Genomic DNA, 20336 nt, shown 5'->3' with positions numbered 1-20336 from the left:
TGTTTCCACCACACGGACACAGTGAATAACCTCAGGTGGGTACAGAGGAAATGGGAAACAAGTCATTCGTCTCCAAGGCCTGGCCACGGTGATGCTCTCACGGAGGAACTCTTACCAGCACACGATAAACCATTGATACACAGTATTGACTGTTGACAAATAGTCTGTCATTCAGTACCATCATGGTTAATTTTAGCTGTCCACACGACTCGATTAAGGCATGGCTGGAGAAGTGGGAAGGTGTTTGGGTCTCTCTCTCTCTCTCTCTCTCTCTCTCTCTCCCTCTCTCTCTTCTGAGGTCTCTGGGCTTGCACAAGCCCTGCTACCTGCATCCAAGGGTCTCCAGCCTGCAGATGAGCACCTCTTCTGGGATTAGCTCTATAATCTACTTTACTTTCTAAACCTCCCCCCGTAATCCACTTTCTCCTTATAAGCCCCTAGTGCCCATGGGGTCATACACAATCATATCAAAGCCACAGACTTTCACACCAATGTAACAGACCAATAGTTCTGCAAAGGTTGGAGTGGGGTAGTTATCTGCCTTCTCACAACTGTGTCCCAGCAATTCGAACAGTGCTTGGCGGCTTAGGGGTGGCTCACCTAGCATGTGCAAGGCCCTGGGCTCCAACCACTGCACTGCAAGAGAGAGAGAGAGAGAGAGCGAGAGAGAGAGGAAGGAAGGAAGGAAGGAAGGAAGGAAGGAAGGAAGGAAGGAAGGAAGGAAGGAAGGAAGGAAGGGAAAGACTGATTCTCAGCAAATGCTCAACAAATAGCTGCATGAATGAATGAGGCTCACTCAGCAAATATACACAATACCCCATGATTCACACAGGGTAGTATTTATTTCTTCCATATTAACATAAATAAGGATTTTTTTTTTTTTGTCTCTTTTTTATGTCTTCCCAGCACCTGTCTGGTATATAACAGATGTCCAATAAATATAAGTGCAATATAGTGAATTAATACTAAAGATATTATCTGAACTCAGGCTCAAAATAAATACCAACTTGGAGCAGGAGTGGGTGGGGAGAGTCCTGGAGGCTACCTGGGCACCAGCAACCCCTGCCCAGCCGGTGAGGTAGAGCAGTCCAGCCCCCGCACAAGGGCCACAAGAAAGGAAGAAGGCAGGATGTGCCTGTCTGGGTGGGCAGTGCCCACACCCACATCACTTGGGCAATGGCTGGAAGAGTTCATTCGGCACTTTCGTGGTCACCCGGAAAAGTCCCAAGACTGTGGCACCTTGGGCCAGCTGCCAGGCATTGTGAGCATTGGCTCCTGCATGCAGGTGGACACTCAGTCGGACAATCAGTCGCTGGCCAGCACCCAGGTGCAGCAAGTCACCCCGGAAACCTCCAGCCGAGTCCCTGGGCTCCGAGGAGCAAGGCAGATCCACAGTCAGGGCCAGGGCGGTGGCCCCGGCTCCGCGGGGCTGCAGGAGCAGCGCCAGGGAGACCTGGCCGCGTACCTGGAGGCTCGCCTTGCGCTGCAGCTCCAGTTGCAAGAAGACGTAGTAGACCCCAGCCTCAGTCACCGCCAGCTCCTGCTTGTACTCGTCGTAGCTCAGGCCCGGGGACAGGTACACGCCCTTCAGCCACGGCTGGCTGTACCAGCTCAGGGTCCCATTTCTCAGCAGCACTGCGGAGGGAGAGGAGGGGATCGCTGAGGAGGGGGCGGGGTGGCAAAAGTGGGGAGCGGGACTGGGGGATGGAGGGCGGGGAGGGGGCGCAGGGAGGGGCGCCTAGGAGCAGGAAGACAATCCGAAGGAGGTAGAAAGCCGAGAGAGGGTAGGGAATAGGAGAGGGCGGAGAGCCCGGCGGCGCCTAGGCGCGGGATTGTGGCAGCCGCTAGCAGCCGAGCCCCAGAGGAAACCCGAAGGAGAGAGGGGAATGCGGGCGGAGGGGCGGAGGGTGAGGGCAGCAGGGGAGAGAATGAGGGGGGCCCAGGGCGAGGGTGGAAGGGAGAGGCAGAGGAGGAGGAAGGCAGGTGGGAGAGAAGGCTGTTAGGAAGGGGCACCTTCAGGAAGAAGGGCTGGAAAAGAAAGGGTCCTCAGGCCAAGAGAGAAGACTCGAAGAGAGCAAAGGGTCGGGCAGAAGCGAAAGAAAAGGGGGTCCAAAAAGGGGGAGGAGGGCCTTGGACGCAGACCCTGGGAGGGGAACCGCAATGGAGCAGGGAAGTGGGTGGATGGCTTCTCAGGAGAGAGGTGGGGAGGAGGGTTCTGATGTCCCAGAGCCAGGCTCAGCCTTGGGGACGAGATGCCCAGCTGAGAGGGCAGGAGTCGGAAGTGGACCCAAATGGTCCTCCCAGGAAGAGAGGAGAGGCCAGAGAGCATCTGGGTAAAGGGGACAGTTGTAGTTCAAAGAGTTGAAGCGACAGCTTTCAGAGGGGACAGGGTTAGAGGGTATGATGGGCTCCCAGTCCCCCTGGAGGGCCCCTTCTTAGTAGCCCAACAGGAGGGGACCAGGGATGTGATACTCACCATTTTGGGCCAACAGTTTGGCGAATATTCCTTGACCCTAAGAAGACGGAAAGGAGAAGGTGGGTGGAGGCTCCCATGACATCCTCCGCTCAGAGAATCTGGGGGTCCTGGCCTCACCCCACACCCTGAACAGGCCTTGACCTGTGTACGCCAGCCCCTCTGTGTCCACAAGCACAGAACCCTGCAGGATTGGGGACTAGGGAGATTCCCTGAGACCTGGAAGAGGAATGCGGCTCCCTGAGGGTCTCGAGACGGAGACGGGGTCCAAGAATAAGGAGGCTCTCTGGGAGTAAGCAAAGGAAGTGGGGGTCCCCTGTGGTCTGAAATACAAAGTGTCCCTCTGGGTCTAGGTTGGAGAAAGTTTCTCACTAGTGCTGGGACACAAATGGGGTCTTGCCGGGGGCATAGGATGAAAGGGGTACCCCCTCAGTCCTAGAGGGAAAATGGGAGCCCTTAAGCATCCAAGAGGGACGGTGAGGTGTCCTCCCCCAGACCGAAGAAAGAGGGCCTCCCAGAGGTGCCAATGACAAAGGGTGCCTGCCCCCAAAGCTGGATGGAGAAGGGGCCCCTAGAGAGGGATGGTGCCCGGCCTGGGGTGCACAGGGGTGTCTGGGAGGGGCGGGATAAGAAGGCGTCCGGGCTGGGCGCTCCAGGTACCCGGTCACCTCGCGTCTCACCTGCGGCTGCGGGTCCCTGGGGTCGGCCGGCTTATCACTGAGTGCCCGGCTGGTCGCAGTCCCCGGGCTGGGACCTGACGAGGCGCAGGCGGCCGGCATCACCCAGGTGCGGGCCACCCAGGCGGCGCAGGTGGCGGCCAGGATCAGGAGCGCGGCGACCAGGGCCCAGGGCAGCGGGAGGCAGGTGCGGGCGGGCGGCGCGGGCGGCGCGGGCGTCCCGGGCGGCGCGGGCGGCGGGGGCGGCCACTGGGCCTCAGGGTCCGCGGCGGGGTCGGAGAGGGAGCTCATGGCCGGCAAGTGACAGTCGCCCGCCGGGCGCGCCGCGCTTTATAGGGTTCCGGAAGCCGAGCTTTCCGGGGCCGGCCCGCGGGGATCCCGGGACGCCGCCCACGCCGCTCCGCCCTGTCGCTCCCGGAACTTTCTCCTCTTGGCGTCTGGCCTTTCTCCGCAGCCCTCCAGGCCCTGCCCCTCGGGTTCCTCTTTTTTTTTTTTCTCTCTCTCTCTTTTATCTTAATTGACACGTAAGGGAGGGGTGTCACGTGGTGTCCCCCGCTGTTTCTAACCAGCCCCTCCCCTGTGTCTCCGCCGGTCCCCGTTCCCTCCCTGGTGGCTCTGCCCGGTCCTTTTCTCTGTGTCGCGCACCCTTGGTCTTTCCCGGCTTCTCTGATCGACCGCCGTGGGCGCAGGGGATCCTCCTGTCTCTCTGCCTCCTTATTTCGGTTTTTTCTCTCTGGAATCTCTCTTTGTCGCTTTCCCCTTCTTGCCGCCAGTTAACTCCCCAGCTCGGGGACTTTCCCAGGACTCCCCCAAATCCAGTACTTTTGCAGGAGTCGGGGGACAGCCCACGCCTCAACCACCTGCCCTCACCTCCAGGGGGCCTGGAGAGCCAGACTCAGCAATCCCACCACCCTGCCTCATCTTCCCCAGGACCCCGGGACCTTTCCTGGCCTGCCCCCACCCACCCACTTGGATGCTTCCCGTCAGGAACCCCTTGGGACCCCACAAGCAGAAGACCGGAGAGTCCAGATGGAGAAATTCCCCTTATAGCCAGGGACAATCGGAAACCCAAATTTCCCGTTTACTCTTGCCTGGTGGTGGCAGCGGCGGCGGAGGCGGGAGGAGGGGCATAGAAGAGGCCAAAACCTGGCTCCAAAAGAGGAATTGAGAGGTGAGCGGTCCTAGGCAAGACCTGGGCCGGCATTAAGTCCTGATCTGCGCAGACCACAGGAGGACATGGACCACCTCCCTGCCCGCCTCCCAGCCTTACTTTCTCCTTGCGGGGATCTCAGCTCTGTCTACCGGCGGGAGGCAACAGCTCATGAAATGTGGGGGGTTTTTCTTTTTATTAGTACTGGAGATTGAACCAGGGGCCCTCTACCACTGAGCTGCATCCCTAGCACTTTTTTTTTTTTTTTTTTTTTTTTTTTGAGTCAGAGTCTCAGTAAGTTGCAGGCCTCCAATTTTCTTTTTGTTTTATGTCCAATCTTTTGTATTTTATTTGTTTGCCCTTGAATTTTCAATCTTCCTGCCTCAGGCTCCCACTAAATAGCATAACAGGTGTGTGCCACAGCACCCTGCATGTCACAGAATTTTGATGCAACTGAATAAGTGTCTTGACATGAGTTTAATGCGGTATTGAGCTTCGCTGGGGAATTACAGAGAAAACAGTCATGATGCGAGCTGATCTTATGGGAACACAAAAGAGAGTTGAACACTTGGGTGACATCAGCGAGTCTCCAAGTGTGAGGCCCCACCCAGCAGCAGCCACACCAGGACTGTGTTTACTCTGCAGATTTCAGCAGCCTACCTATTTGAGGGGGGAACCCAAAATCAGTGTTTTGTTTGGCAGTCGGCTTTGAATAAGCCTTCTGGGAGATTCTGATGCACGTTTGTCCTTACTGACCCTTTGTCTGGAATCCCTGACCCCTTCATCTGCAGTTGGCAGACAGCTCCCCCATTCTGCCCATTCACGTCTTCATCAAAACCGTCCTTCTGGGTAAAAACGACGAACGGAGCACCAGTGTACTTTCATTCTGACCTGGAACCCCATGGTGAGGACAGGCGACCATTCAAGTGTAAATCAAAATTACAAACCAGTGGGGTGAAAAGCTGCTTTCCTCCAATTCGACACCTTCAGGCTCAGGAGTGGGCAAACTCCACCCCAGCTCCGGGCGCCAGGGTGGACAGCAGCTAAAGCAGAAGAGCTCTCAACAAGTAAACTTGCTAAAGGCAGATGCTCCTCTCCATCAGGGCCAGAAATAGAGGAGAAAGTATACAATTCGGATGGAGGAACATCGGGGGCAGGAATCCGTGCCCATGGAGCTTGGAACGCATGTCGGAACCCAAACACCGCACATGCCCCCCTCGGCCCGCTCAGCATCCGGGTCCAGAAGATGGGAACGTGAAAGAAGTCCCTCCAAGGGATGTGACCACCGGGAGGAAAGATCCTAGACAGAGAGCCTCCCCTAACGGTGCCTCCGCCAAGAGCTCCGAGCCTGGGTCGTTCTGTTTATCGTTAAGCCTCCGCCACAGCCAAGGACTGACTAATCAGCAGAAGTAGCAATGAAAGGAATTTGTTGGATAACAAAAGAACCTCGTCAGGCAGCCCAGAGAAATACCCTCCCTCCCCCAGGCCTGCTCAGATCAAGCCACCGCACAGGGTTGCCCTTTCCACGGTCCCAAATGCCCTTCACTGCGCCCAGGCAGCATCTTTATCATTAATCCTATGGTGCCCCCAGTGCCTAGGACACCGTGGCCTCGATGATACTAATGGAAGGAAGGAGGAAAGGATGGGACGAGGGAGGGAGGAAATACGGAGAAAGGAAGGAAGGAAAGTGAGATGGGTAGGCGCCTGGGTGGAGGGATGGAGAACGAGGAAGGAAGGGAGGAGGGAGAGAGACAGGCGAGTGGGTGGAGAGACGGATGGATGGGTGGATGAACAGGGAAGAAGAAAGGACGAGAGGGAGGCAGGTTGGTTGGTTAAAAGTGTAGGCCAATTCACAGGTGCTGAATCCTTGACTGTGATCCCCAATAGCGTGCGCACACACACACACACACACACACACACACACACATACACACATACGCACACACACATACACATACATACACACATACACACACATGCATACATACACACACATACACACACATACACACACATACACACATACGCACACACATACGCACACACATACACACACATACGCACACACACATACACATACATACACACATACACACACATGCATACATACACACATACACACACACATACACACACATACACACATACGCACACACACGCACACACATGCGCACACACATACACACACATGCACACGCACACACATACACACACATACACACACACGCACACACATACGCACACACATACACACACATGCACACACACGCGCGCGCACACACACACACACACACACACATCAAAAAAAAGATGGGGGAGGGAAAATGGTAGACCTCCAGGGTGGTAAGGAGCTTGCTGAGGGCAATGGCAAGCACACAGTAAATGCTCAACCTAGTGGAGCCGTCATTATGTTCAGTGACTCCCTCCTGTGACTCAGTGGTATGTCACCATCCCCAAGGTACAGATGCAGAAGCTAGGATTCCAAAAGAATCTGAGTCCAGGTGTCACAGAGACTGCTCTGTGCTCCTCGCTAGGCTAGGAAGTTTGACAGAGCTCTGTACAAGCCCTCCAGAAGGGGGAACGAGGCCTCCCAGCAAGACACCCAGGCCACAGCCTGGGAGCACCATGACGCGCTGTGGTTCAGACACCTAAGCCTGGCGGCCCCACCCACTCAGAAGATCTCAGCATCACCCCGCTAGCACCCCGCAGCTGGTGGAGTCGCACCTCTGCGCTCAGCTGTCTTGGAGAGGAGTGTGGGCCCTGGCTCTCCTCATCTATGAGGGAGGGCCTCATCTCCACCCTGAAGCCATCACAGGGCTCTAGGGAACAGGGCAGGAAGTTGCCGGAGGAGAGCACCCCACCTCTGCCTGGGGAGCCCCTCTCCTACCTCCGAGGTCAAGTGAACAGGCACAGAAAGCTCGTCTTGATTTCTCCTAGTGAACATCATCTCTGAGGATCCCTGTCACTCACCATCCAGCCTCTGCTGGTGGCTGCTCCAGGGTCATATTTTATTTTTTTGACATGGAATCTAACCATGTTGTGAAGCTAAACTCCTGGACTCAAATGCTCCTCCTGTCTCAGCTTCCTGAGTACCTGGATTTCCAGGCACAAGCCACTAGTCCACCCAGCAAGTGTCAACTTTTAACTTGCCTAGTTCTGCTGTCTCCGAAAGGCAGAGGCAAAGCCTACCAGAGAGTGTCAGAGGTGTTTGCTGAGTAGCTGAGCAAGGGACAGAGCAAGCAGGAGAGGAAGGGGTCAGATGTGTGTGTGAAGGAGAAGGAAGAAGAAAGCGAGGGAAGAGCCTGCATGAGGTCGGCTGTGGGCCTCTGACATGTGAACGGGTGTTGAAAGAGAAAGGAGACCCTCGAGGGAAATCTCATTTGAATTAGTCCAGCTGGGTCCAGTTCTCCTCGGCCACAGTTAGACCAGAAAGACACAGGCCCAGCCCAGGCCCCTGCGCAGGCATTGCAAGGCAACCAGGGCGCCTGTCTATCATCCCAGCAACTTGGGAGGCCCAGGCAGGAGGATGGCAAGTTCCAGGACAGCCTGGGCACCTTAGCAAGTTCCTGTTTCAAAATAAAATAAAATGAGCTGGGGTGTAGCTTAATGGTAGAGCACGCTTGGGTTCAATCCCCAGTACTGCCAAAGGGGGAAATGTGGGGAGGGTGTTGTAAGTCATGTCTACGGCAAGCAATAGACTTTTGTGGAGTTGGGGCGCAGAGCCGGCTGCTCCACTCTGGGACTGTGCTTCCAGTGTGGTGCTGTGAACTCAGGGGGATCCCCGGGTGCACGGGTGCATTTCCAGTTGAGGCACAGCACAGCATAGGATCCAAACGGCCTTCAAACCCCAGCCTAGTCTCTTGCTGCCTCTAAGAGCTTGAGCAAACTCCTTGAGCAAACACCAGCAACCACCTCCAGGGACTGTTGCTCAGAATCTGGAAGCAGAGCAGAGCCTGGCCCACAGTGGTTGTTCAGTACGGTTGGCCGGCGTCTCCACCAGTGGGCCAGGAGTCTCATGTCTCCAGGAGACTGCGCAAGACTTGATCTTGTCAACAAACCACTGAGGTCCAACACCAGTGCCAATGTCTCGGTAAAAAGACAGACAGAGGTATCTGTTGCAAAACTGTTCAGAATGGAAATGACCTCAACAGTCGTCAGGGAAATGGTGGAATCGTTGTAGGCTCAGTCCGCTGATCAAGCAGCGAAGATGGTTGACTCATCCCTCCAGGCCTCGATAGAGATCTCTAGGGGCTGAGAGAGAACACAAAGCAAGGTGCCACTGGCTGTTGAGAAGGTGCAGGCTTTGTTTCAGAGCGCAGATTTATTTGTATAAAATATTTCTGGAAGGTATGCAAAAACTGGGGAGCCAGGGGTGCGAAGGTAGGAAACTTTTTGCTGCACTAGACTGTGCCTGCTTGCAGTTTCCACAGGCTTGGGGGTTTTCTTTTTATCTCTCTTTTTTTTACGTTTAGCACAGAATCGTGGTCAACTGTACACACACCAAGAAAGAAACCCTGGTCACAGCTGTTTGGAAGAAGGGAAAACTTAGCACCAATGACATCAAACAGGAAACGGTATTTCTCTGCTACAGGCTGTGGAAGGATGGGGTGGGGGGCACTGGGCAGGGCCCGGAGACCCCTCCACGGGGCCCACCAGTCAGCTCACTGCTGGGAAACAAGCTGATCTGCCTCGGAAAGGGAACCCCGGCAGGGCCACCACCTAGAAGGGACTCTCCAACCCCCCCAAGGGAGGCAGCCACTGGGCAATCACATACACAGAGACACAAAAGATGTCTCTTTGGGACATATACAATCACACAAACCAAAACAGACACACCACCAGGCGCGGTAGCACACACCTGTAGTCCATCAGCTTGGGAGGCTAAAGGCAGGAGAATCTTGAGTTAAAAGCCAGTCTCAGCTACTTGGTGAGACCCTAAGCAACTCATGGAGACTCTGTCTCTAAATAAAATACAAAAAATGGCTGGGGATGTGGCTCAGTGGTTAAGTGCCCCTGGATTCAATCCCTGGTACCAAAAAAAAAAAAAAAAAAGACACACCATGCAGACACACACAATCACACAGACCTGCAGACACACACAATCACACAGACCTAGACACAAAATCGCAGAAACACAAGGGCAGTTACCAGAACTAACCACAGACAAACACGAAGAACCCACACATGGACACAGGGTACATAATCAAGCACACTGTGACAGTGAGAACAGAACACACCATCACAGACACACAATCACATAGGTACCAAAACAGACATGGAGATACACTGTGCACACACATAGTGACATATGAAGACAGACACCCAGAGACACAATCACAGATAAGGGGGCAGGCACCATGGCTAGCCATAGACACCCACAAGGACACACACTAAGGATTACACAATCACGCATATATAAGTAGACACAAGTCACAGTATAGGCACACAGGAAATCACTCATACTGATACAAACACTTGGATGCAGACACACAACCATGGACACACAGGGGGAGTCACACGTAGCCACACGAAGTTACATATGGCACATAGTTGGGCCAAATACACGATCACACAAAAAAAGACAGACAAATTCAAAATTACAGATGTACACCATCAAAATGGGGAGTAGGGAGACACAGAACCCCAGGCCCAGGGCACACAGGAACATCTACAGTCACACATACCCACCATTACAGTCTTGAGAAGATCCAAAGACTCTGGGATATGCAAACAGAGACGAACACACACTAAAACAGATCAGTCTTGAAAGGTGCACAGATAACCAAATAAACAAGAACACAGAGGAAACAGCCATAAAAACCAGGGCCTAGGGCTGGGAATATAGCTTAGTTGGTAGAGTGCTTGCCTCACATGCACAAGGCCCTAGGTTCAATCCCCAGGACCACAAAAAAGTAAAATAAAAAAACAGGGTCTATCCCCAGAAGAGATCTAGGTCAACCGGAGGCCACCAAAGATCCACCTCCTCCCAGAGAAGACCCAAGTACAGAACACCCAAGATCCATACCCCTAGGTGCCACCCAAGTTCCATCCTGTCCACTGGGACCCAGCCCCCACCCCTCACACCATCTGAGATCCATATTCCTATCGGAGAGTAAAGCCACCCCTTGTGGGGACCTGGCCCTCCACTCTCTCCTTTGAGGAACCCGGAGACCACATCTGGGTCCCTTTTCTCCTCAGCGGTGTCCAGGGAAGGCAGCGAGCGCCCCCTGGTGGACCCTAGCTTCAGCCTGGAGCTGGACAGAGAAAGTACCCGGGAGCCAAGACGCGTGGGGGGGTTCCAGGATGGGAGGTGGGAAAGTTCTCAGGGTCTTCCGAAAGTCACATGCACAGTCTGGGGACAAAAGGGCGTGGACGCGGGAGGGCGCAGAAGAGCGGCTGGACCCGGATCAAACAGAGCCCTGGACGTGGGAACGGAATCCAGGCAGCAGACTGAGCTGGAAGCTGGGAGGACCGTGGGACCGAAGACGCCCCGCGGTCACACCGCAGCTCCGCGTCCCGCCCGGCCGGTGCTGCTTCCGGAGCCTTGAGAACGAGGGGGGCCCCGAGGCCGACTCCCGTCGGGCGGCCGGGTCTGACGAGGGCGGCGAGGGCAGCGGGTTGGACAGAGTCGAGGATCCCGCCAGCCCGGGGCTCCCAGCCGGAAAATGACCCCGAAGCATCACCCAAGATCTGGAACACCCAGCGCCCAGCCGGGACCGCCAACACTGACTCGGCCGCGGCCTGTGGAGCCAGCAGAAAGGCGGGCCGCCACTTCCAGGGTCGACCCAGGCCTCCCCCGCCGCCCACTGCCCCTCCCCGCTTCGTCAGCCTCGCGGGCCTTGCTCAGGGACCCACCCCTCCCGGTTCTCTCATCCTCCGCGACCCCGACCACTACCCAGCCTCCAGCCCTCCAGGCCCTTCCCACTCCCCGGACCCCAGAGCACCTGCTCTCTCATTCTCTCTAGGCCCCTCCCACAAGAGTCCCACCCACTTCTCTGTCACCCTCCCCTTTCTCCTCAGGCTCCGCCCACTTCCCCCACTGTTTGCCTTCGGGTCCCGCCCGCTTCCCCATCTCTCCCACCGTCACCTAAGGCCACGCCCACTTCCCCATCCTTCCTACCCCGGGAAGGGGCGCGGCGGGTGCTGCCGGACTCATTTTTCCGCCTTAGTCCTGCACCACCCTCTCGCCAGGCTCCGCCTCTCTGTGATCTCTGATCTCAAACCCTAGCCCCTTTTTGGGGTGCACCTTTCCAGAGCGCAGCGCCCTCTTCCCAGTCCAAGTCTGAGACCATCCCCATCGCTCTCCAGACTCCACGGGCGACTTTAGAGCCTGCCAGTCTCTGCTTCTTCCTCTTACTCCCTCAGGTCCCCATTCACACCAAGACCCCACGCCTGAACCGACACACCCCTGGTGTGGGATGGAGGTGTGTAGTTAACTCCCTGCCGATGGAGAGAGGTCTCGGTTTCCTAGGCCCATTCCTTCCTGGGGAGGCCCGCCCCACTAGCTATCTAGGTACTGCCCTAAAATGGGATACCGCCCCTGCCCGAGGTGGTCTTCAGCATCCCTGCAGATTTCTCCCCACTTTGCCCCTCCCGGCTCGTGAACTCTAATCCCGGTCCACGTGGGTGTACCCACGTCTTTGCTCCCGACCCACACCGCAGTCCATCAAATTCCGCACGTGGTCAGGGCCCTGCGCACACAGCCCCCACCCACTCTGCTACTGAGCTCCGGTGCCTTCGAAAGTGCTCCCCCGGGTGCTGGGTGAGTCCCTTCCCACGAGCCTTGAGCCCCTTTTTCCAAAATCCAAGTAGCTGTGGAGGAATCTGTCCTATCCGAGGGTCTCCAGACTGGGGGGCCTGCTGTCTGCCCTACTGTGTGTGATTGTGTGTACTTGCCTCATCCGCGCGTGGGTCTCTGGATCAGTGTGTCTCCTGTCAGCAGGAGAGAAGGGACTCTCCACAGAAGAGTCCATCCTCTTTTTTTTTTTGGTATATGGCTGTGCATCTGTCTGTCCCCTGGGTTTCTGTGCTGACTCTTTTGGGGATGTGTGTGTGTGTGTGTGTGTGTTGCATATCTCTGTGTGTGTTTGTGTACATTCTGCTTGTGTGTACCTGGCTCTGTGTTGTACTGTGTACGGTGTATATATATGACTTGTGAGCACACACGTAGGTCTACATTAGATCTGGGTATGTCTGTCCTGGGGTCTGAGAGTAGCGTGTATCTGCATTTGGCTCAGTATGTGTGTCTCTCTCTGGGTCTCTGTGCCTTGCTGTCTGGTGATCTGTTGCATTGGGGAGGTGTGGCATTTACTGTGGGTGACTGGTGACTCCAATGCATGTATGTGAGAGCCTGTGATTATGCATGCTCCTGGGTTGAGGATGAATCCCGTGGTTTCTGTGTATCCAGCGTGCATCTGAATCCACCTATGTGTATGGTGTGTACTCTGTTGTCTGTGTATCTGAGACTGTGTGCCTGGGTTAGACTGTTGTTATATTATGTCAGTGTTTGTGTTGGATTCTATGGGTGTGCTGTCTGGCATCTGTTCACCTGTACTCACCTGGGGTCTAAATATTTGACTGCCACATGTCATGCCATCCCCCACCAGCTTCACAGTGGACAGAGCCAGTGACCAACATGCCACCCACAGCCAGCCCAGGGAGGGAGTCAGGGGCTGCAAGAGGCTGGGTCCCAGCTCCCTGGCTCTATCCGACTTCAGTGGGTGGCAGAAAAGGGTGGGAAACCTCGGGGGAGAGCTTTGAGGTGGGCAGAACTGACAGAAAGCTGGCACCTGCTGGAGAGCAGCACCCTTTGGGATGGTGGTGTCAGGAGTTGACAGTCCCCAGGCCCAGTTCACACAACATTCACAACAGTTTGCCCCAGCCCGGTCAGCAAACCAGGCTAGTCCAGGACACATACATGCACACACAGCACCTGCCAGGAGTGCCACCATGACCCATCCCACCACCTCACACAGCTGAGAGGACCCCACCCAGGGACAGCCCCTACACGGCCTTCCTGCCTCCCACTGTGTCCGGGCTGTGGAGCCAGCTGGAGAGAAGGCCTAAGGAGAGTAAGCTTCAAGTGCCCCACCATGAACCCTGAAGCCCCCACTTCCAGGGCTGCTCCTGCAACAATACCCTCCGATGTCCCGTTGCTTCATGTGGGACTCAGCACACATGGCCACAGGCCTCTTGGCCTGTGCCTTTGAGGAAAGAGGCTGCCACCTCTGCCTCCGGTAGTGACATGTGACTGTGCACTTCACCCTTTTTCCAGTAAAGTGGAAAGCCCTGCCCTGAGGCAGCAGTTGTCCCGTCGCTTTTACTACTGAGATGGGAACTTCCCACACTCGGTGGTGTAGAAGAAACCTTTGAGGAAAAGGTAATTCGTGAAGGAGGTGGAAACTTACAGCCCCTGGGGGCGGGGAGGAAACTGAGGACTCTGACCTTTTCCAATGTCCCTTATCTGTCAAAGGTCCCCTGCCCACCAAAAGTATCTGGCAAACTCCTCCCACGACCCGGCCCTGCTAAACCCTATAAAGCTCAGACCCTGGGCTGGGGAGATAGCTCAGCTGGTAGCTTGCTTGCCTCACAAGCACAAGGCCCTGGGTTCGATCCCCAGTACTGCAACAAAAAAAAAAAAAAAAAAAAAAATCTTTAAAAAAAAAGCTCAGACCCTTGTTGTAGCCAGTTGCCATTTTCCTCTTAGAAATGTGCCCCTCCACTGCTTCGTGAAGCATCACCAGTCAATCCATGGTGGTCTGTCTCCGTGTCTTTTTCTTCTTGTGTTCTCTTTCATTTGCTTTCAAGACTCATCTCTTGTTGACATAAGACGGAAGGAACACCACCTCTCTGGCAAGGGCATGGAGCCAGGGGAGGTTGAGCCCCTTCCTTAACAGAGAGGAGACCCCCAGCCCTGCCCATCCTGCACAAGGCATAGGCAGTCCTGCCCCTCTCCTGGTGAGCTGGGACATCTCCCCTTTTCAGATAGGGGGAACCTCCCACCTCTTTCTCCTGGTGGAAGGGGAAGTCCATCTTCTTTTCCTGGTGTAAGGGAAGTCCCAACCCTCAAATACAGAACAGGAAATCCTGCCTGTGTCCAGCATAACATAGGGAGATGTCCCGCCCCTCTTCCTACTCTGGCAGGAAGTAGCACCCCTGTCAGATACGGAACAGGAAATCCTGCCTGTGTCCGGCATAAAATAGGGAGATGTCCCCACCCCTTTTCTTGATGAAATGGAAGGTCATGCCACCTTCCTCTTAAAATAGGAAATCTTGTCCAGCACAGGGAGGGGGAAAGCTGCCCATTTTTGCAGGTGAGGAAATGAGAAGCCCTGCCTTTTTTCCTGGTTTCACAGAAAACTCCTAGTGAAAAGCAACTTGCCTAAGACAAAAGATTGAGGATTTCCCTTCAATCCCAGCAGTGCCTTGTGCCCCACCCCAACCCACCCCATGCAGCCTGAGATCAGCCTGAGAGAGACGATCTGAGTCCACAGCCTAAAGGTGAGCTCGCCATCTACACCCATGTGGTCATGGTCTACATTCCTCCGTGGTAACTTTCCTGCTCTTCCCTGACCAGCATGGCCCAGATGACCACAGGGAACCCGCGACCTCACATCCTGTCTGTGTGCAGGCCGGACCCTGGCTCCTTCAGCAGTAACAGTGACCACATCACCAACTACACCTGCACTGGGCACCCTGCTGATGTCCAACACCAGGCCAGTGGACAGGGAGGACAGATCTTAGGAAGCATCTCCACCCTGCCCAGCCCTGCTGATCTCAGCCCTCCCCCCCGCCACCTCCCAGGAAATCCTTCCACTCTGAGCACGCCTCCTCCAGGATGCACTGTATGCATCTGGGGGTGAGTGTTGGCAGGAGGCAGCCACAGGCCCGGCAAGGCCAGAGGACACTCCATTGTCCCCTCCACCCCCACGCCACCCCGACCCTGTACTTGGTGCCAGCAGTGCCAGGCACTGTGTGCACAGAGCTTGTGTCTGCCCCAGGAGTTGGGAGGGCTTCTCTCCTCTGAAGACTCATTCAGCATCTCTGCCCCAGAACAGTCACTTCCAGAACCCTCTCCCTCCCCCTGCCCACAGCTGGAGAGGACCCATGCCAGGCTGGGTCCACACCCAGGGCTGAATTCTGCCAGGGCAGAGGGAAAGAAAACAAGACCCAGCTGAGGGAGAGGTCTGAGGCCGGGCAGTGAGGCGGGAGGAAACTCTGGGAAAGAGCCAGGGACCTGCCGGCCCAGGACACGGAATGCAGACTCAGTGCTTGGAAGCGACTGTCAGCATTGCAGCCAGCCCAGAGCACCCCCGCTCCGTGGGGGGCAGACAGTGACACAGTGACACACACAGAGGCCTGAGCCACATGACGGTCACATGGCTGCTCCACACCAGCAGCATCTTCCCCCTGAGAGACAGTCCATTGGACTGCTGGCCTTTTTAAGACCAAGTGACAATGTGGCTACAACCCGTGCAGCCTCCTGTGGTGATAAAGGACTCAGAATGTGCAGGTTTCATTGGCTCTGTGCCCAGCTTCAACAGCGAGTGACTCCACGGTGAGACACTCCCCTCCCGGGCCTCTATCCCCTCACCGTGGACCAACACCTCGCTCCTGTGTTTGTGACCCCATGCACTAAAATACAAGCCAGCAAATACACAGAAAACACTGGGAACCAGGTCTGGCTCTGTCACTATTCTCTTTTTCCTGTGCTGGCGATGGATCCCAAGGCCTCGCACATGATAAGCTTGTGCCCGACCACTGAGCCATGACCTCAGCCCCCAAAATGGAAACTTCGTTTTCTTTCTTTATTTTTCACCTCCAAATCATGTGTGAGGCACTGGGTTCGATTCTCAGCACTGCTTGTAAAGAAATGAATAAAATAAAAAGGTCCGTCAACAAATAAAAATATATTTAAAAAGAAAACCTGAAAATTGTAAATCACAGTAATTCCATTTGGCACTGTTGGCTTTGACATTTGGGGTCCAATAAGTCTTGCTCTGGAAAACATCCTGTGAATTGGAAGACGTGAAGCAGCATCCCTGGCCTCCACACACCAGAGGCCAGTAGCATTCCCCAGTCGTAATGATGACAACGTTCAGACCCAGGCAAGTGTCGCCTGGGGGGCACAATTGCCCATGGCTAAGAATTCCTCACTTAGTTGACTCCAGGCCGAGACACTCTGCATTCCACAATTACCTGACTGACTGAAGTCCTAGGATGCCAAACACAAATACCACAGTCTTCACTTATCTTTGGTTTCACTTGCTACAGTTTGTTACCTGTGCTCAACTGTGCTTGGAAAATATTAAATGGAAAACTCCAGAAATAAACAACTCATAAGTTTTAAATTGAACGCCGTGCTGAGGAGCACGATAAAATCTCATGCCATCCCTCTCTGTCCCACCCTAGATGTGAATCAGGCCTTTGTTCAGCGTATCCACCCTGTATATGCTACCTGCCTTTTAGCCATTTACAAGTCATCTCAGTGTCAAGGTCGCACTGTCAAGGTATTGCAGTGCTTACATTCAGGGAAACGTTATTTTACTGTATAATAACTCCAAAGAACAAGAGTAGTAATGCTGGGCCGGGGTGAAGCTCACTTGTACAGCGCTTGCCCAGCACGCATGAGGTTCCACCACCACCAAAAAATAAGTAGCGATTCTTCAGTGTATCTTCTAGAGATACACTGAAGAGAAGCTTCAAAGTGCTTCCTTCAAGTGGAAAAAAAAAAATGAAAGTTCTTGACTTAATAATGAAAGTAAAAAAAAAAAAAATCACATGCTGGGGTTACTAAGATCTGTGATAGGAATGAATCGTCTATCCGTGAAGTTGTGAAAAAGGGGGAAAAATCAGGTTAGTTTTTCTGTCACATCTCAGATTGCAAGGTATGGCCATGGTGCATCCAAGTGCTTAGTCAAGATGGAAAAGGCAATAAATTGCAGGAGTTGATACTATCCAATTTCAGGCATGCAGGACGAGAGGGGACCACAGAAGGCACAATCCGGGCTTTTGCAGGAAAGGCCATGGAGGGAGCACAGCATGCTTACAGCTCTCCACAGACTCCTTCCAGCCTGTCTGGCAGCTCGGCGTGATGTTTTGTTTTGTTTGATGCTGGGCATAAACCCAGGCTATCATGTATGCTAAGCCTGTGCTCTGCCATGGGACTACACCTCCATCCCCAAACCTGTCCAGATTATGCTTCAGCTGCTGTCACTGGGGGACTCCCTTTGGTGAGAATTATGCAAATGTCGTGGTCTAGCGCCTGGGGGATCTGGTCTACCTGGTGAGCAGAATGCAGAGTAGAGCTATGGACCCGAACCAAGCATACACATTTGGTGTAGAAGGGCATGGAAAGATTACGGAGAGCCCGTGCACAGAGCTAGAGAACCAGCTTAGCAATCCTCTTACTTACCAAGAACCCATTCTCCAGACTCAGCTGGTTCCAATAGCTCCTGGGTGCAGGTATACATGCAATCAGGTGTGTGCAAGATGACATTTCAAGTCCATCTGGACAACTATAACCATGGACAGAACTATGTGAAAGAGGAGAGTCTTCCTGATAAAAGATATAATGCAGCTCTGGAATTTGAAGAAGACATCCACACAGCCATCTTAACCCAAGATCTGAAGAGCAAAGGCAAAAGAAGATAATGTAGAAGTTGGAATCTACAACGAAGCCAGAATTAGGAGGATTACTCCAGCCACCATGGAGGAATGTCTGAGAAGTCTCAAATTTCAGAACATCTGTCTACATAAGTATGTTTAAATGTTTTGTTTTGCAGACTTTTCATGCTTATTTCTACCTGGTTTTGTGTCTGATTTTTTAAATGACAATAAATCATAGTAAACTGGTACATTCACCTTGCAGCTTTTTAGGAGTCAGTAATTTCTCTTTTTAAGATGGGGGTCTCGGCCTGCATCTTATAGAAGAAAAAGTAGGTCCAAATCTTCAACTTGTTGGCTTAGGATCAGACTTCCTTAACAAGACTCCCATAGCACAAGAAATAAAAGCAAGAATCAACAAGTGGGATAGATTCAAACTAAATAACTTTCTCTCAGCAAAGGAAACTATCAGCAATGCGAACAGAGAGCCTACAGAGTGGGAGAAAATCTTTGCCACTCATACTTCAGATACAGCACTAATTTCCAGAATATATAAAGAACTCAAAAAACTCTACACCAAGAATACAAATAACCCAATCAACAAATGGGCTAAGGATATGAACAGACACTTCACAGAAGAAGATCTACAAGCAATCAACAGATATATGAAAAAATGTTCAATATCTTTAGTAATAAGAGAAATGCAAATCAAAACTACACTAAGATTCCATCTCACCCCAATTAGAATGGCGATTATCAAGAATACAAGCAACAATAGGTGTTGGAGAGGATGTGGGGAAAAAGGTACACTCATACATTGCTGGTGGGACTGCAAATTAGTGCAGCCACTCTGGAAAGCAGTGTGGAGATTCCTTAGAAAACTTGGAATGGACCTGCCATTTGACCCAGCTATCCCACTCCTCGGCCTATACCCAAAGGACTTAAAATCAGCACACTACAGAGATACAGCCACATCAATGTTCATAGCTGCTCAATTCACAATAGCCAGAGTATGGAACCAACCTAGATGTCCTTCAATTGATGAATGGATAAAGAAACTGTGATATATATATATATATATATATATATATATATATATATATACAATGGAATATTACTCAACTATAAAGAATAATAAAATTATGGCATTTGCAGGCAAATGGATGAAATTGGAGAATATCATGCTAAGTGAGATAAGCCAATCTCAAAAAAACAAAGGATGAATGATCTCACTGATAAGCAGATGATGATACATAATGGGGGGTGGGAGGGGGGCAAAAATGGAGGAAGGAGGGACTGTATAGAGGGAAAAGACGGGTGGGAGGGGTGGGGGGGAGGAAAAAATACTAGAATAATTACTAGAATGAATCAAACATCAATACCCTATGTAAATGTATGATTACACAAATGGTATGCTGTTACTCCATGTACAAACAGAAACAACATGTATCCCATTTGTTTACAATAAAAATAAATTAATATAAAATAAATAAATAAATAAATAAAAGATGGGGTCTCGGGCTGGGGAGATAGCTCAGTTGGTAGAGTGCTTGCCTTGCAAGTACAAGGTCCTGAGTTCAATTCCCAGCATTGCAAAAATAATAATAATAATAAAAATAAATAAATAAATAAAAAATAAAAAGATGGGGTCTCACTGTGTTGTCCAGGCTGACCTGGATTCAGTGATCCTCCTGCCCCAGTCCCTGAGTGTCTGGAACTAGTTACAGGCCACCACACTAAGCAGAAGTTAGTAAAAATTAAAAATTTTTGTTTCATTTATGTATTTTTATGTGGTGCTGAGTTTCGAACCCAGTGCCTTACACTAGGCAAGTGTTTTCCCACTAAGCTACAACCCCAGCCCCAGAAGTTAGTAAAATTTTAACATCCATTTTTCCTGTTTTTTTATCACAGCTGATTTCTGGAACCTACATTACAAAGCTGAATGATGAAACCTCTCTTTAGTCCATGCAGTATTGGTTAAGTCAAGATCTGCTACCCTCTTTACTCAGACCTTACCTACCCAGAGAATCTGCAGACTAACATAGTGGGAAGCAGGGATATTTTTAGGTGCTGTTAGGTGGGGAACAGGGAAACCCTGGGCTGCCTTTGAGATTGTATTGGAGCTATGGAGATTGCTAAGCCAAATCAGTTTCTAGGAGACATGCTAGAAGTAAAATTTTAAAATGTTTTTCTCAAACATACACGCATACATACCAAACTATGTGGGAAGGGGAAAAGGAGGTCGGTTCTGGGAGCTGGGGAGTCGCACTGGTTCATACCATCTAACACATCAGGAATTTATTCTGATGTGTTGTGTAAGTCAAGGGTCGAACTCAATTTTTTCCTCCAAATACTAGTGTAGGTTCTCTCAGCCTCAGTCCCACTGACATTCCCTGCTGGATCATTCTCTCCATCATTCCCTGTGCTGGGG

The 20336-nt window shown here is 52.5% G+C and overlaps 2 protein-coding genes across 2 annotated transcripts in view; both read right to left on the bottom strand.

Annotated features, from left to right (window-relative positions):
• The window catches only part of TRIP10 (thyroid hormone receptor interactor 10), a 260809-nt gene that overhangs the window by 186441 nt on the left and 54032 nt on the right, over positions 1 to 20336 (bottom strand). The gene's annotated exons all lie outside the window — the stretch shown is intronic.
• TNFSF9 (TNF superfamily member 9) lies at positions 805 to 3590 on the bottom strand. The gene is made up of 3 exons (XM_079115349.1): positions 3154 to 3590; positions 2477 to 2513; positions 805 to 1635 (listed from the first exon to the last, which is right to left on the bottom strand). Exons 1-3 carry the CDS (start codon positions 3439 to 3441, stop codon positions 1166 to 1168), a joined length of 795 nt encoding a protein of 264 aa, XP_078971475.1. The 5' UTR covers positions 3442 to 3590; the 3' UTR covers positions 805 to 1165.

The sequence above is a fragment of the Sciurus vulgaris genome (genome assembly GCF_902686455.1).
Source record: "Sciurus vulgaris genome assembly, chromosome: 16".
In the NCBI taxonomy this organism is placed as follows: domain Eukaryota; kingdom Metazoa; phylum Chordata; class Mammalia; order Rodentia; family Sciuridae; genus Sciurus; species Sciurus vulgaris.
Note: the sequence above shows the minus strand (reverse complement) of the source record. Positions and strands in the feature narration are given on the sequence as shown.

What these genes read in the sequence shown, in the direction of transcription:
- TNFSF9 (XM_079115349.1), bottom strand. Translation starts at nt 3,441, where the DNA reads ATGAGCTCCCTCTCCGACCCCGCCGCGGACCCTGAGGCCCAGTGGCCG. An exon ending in CCAGGGACCCGCAGCCGCAG is followed by an intron (nt 2,514 to 3,153) that starts GTGAGACGCGAG and finishes CCGTCTTCTTAG; the next exon opens with GGTCAAGGAATATTCGCCAA. An exon ending in CAAACTGTTGGCCCAAAATG is followed by an intron (nt 1,636 to 2,476) that starts GTGAGTATCACA and finishes CTCCCTCCGCAG; the next exon opens with TGCTGCTGAGAAATGGGACC.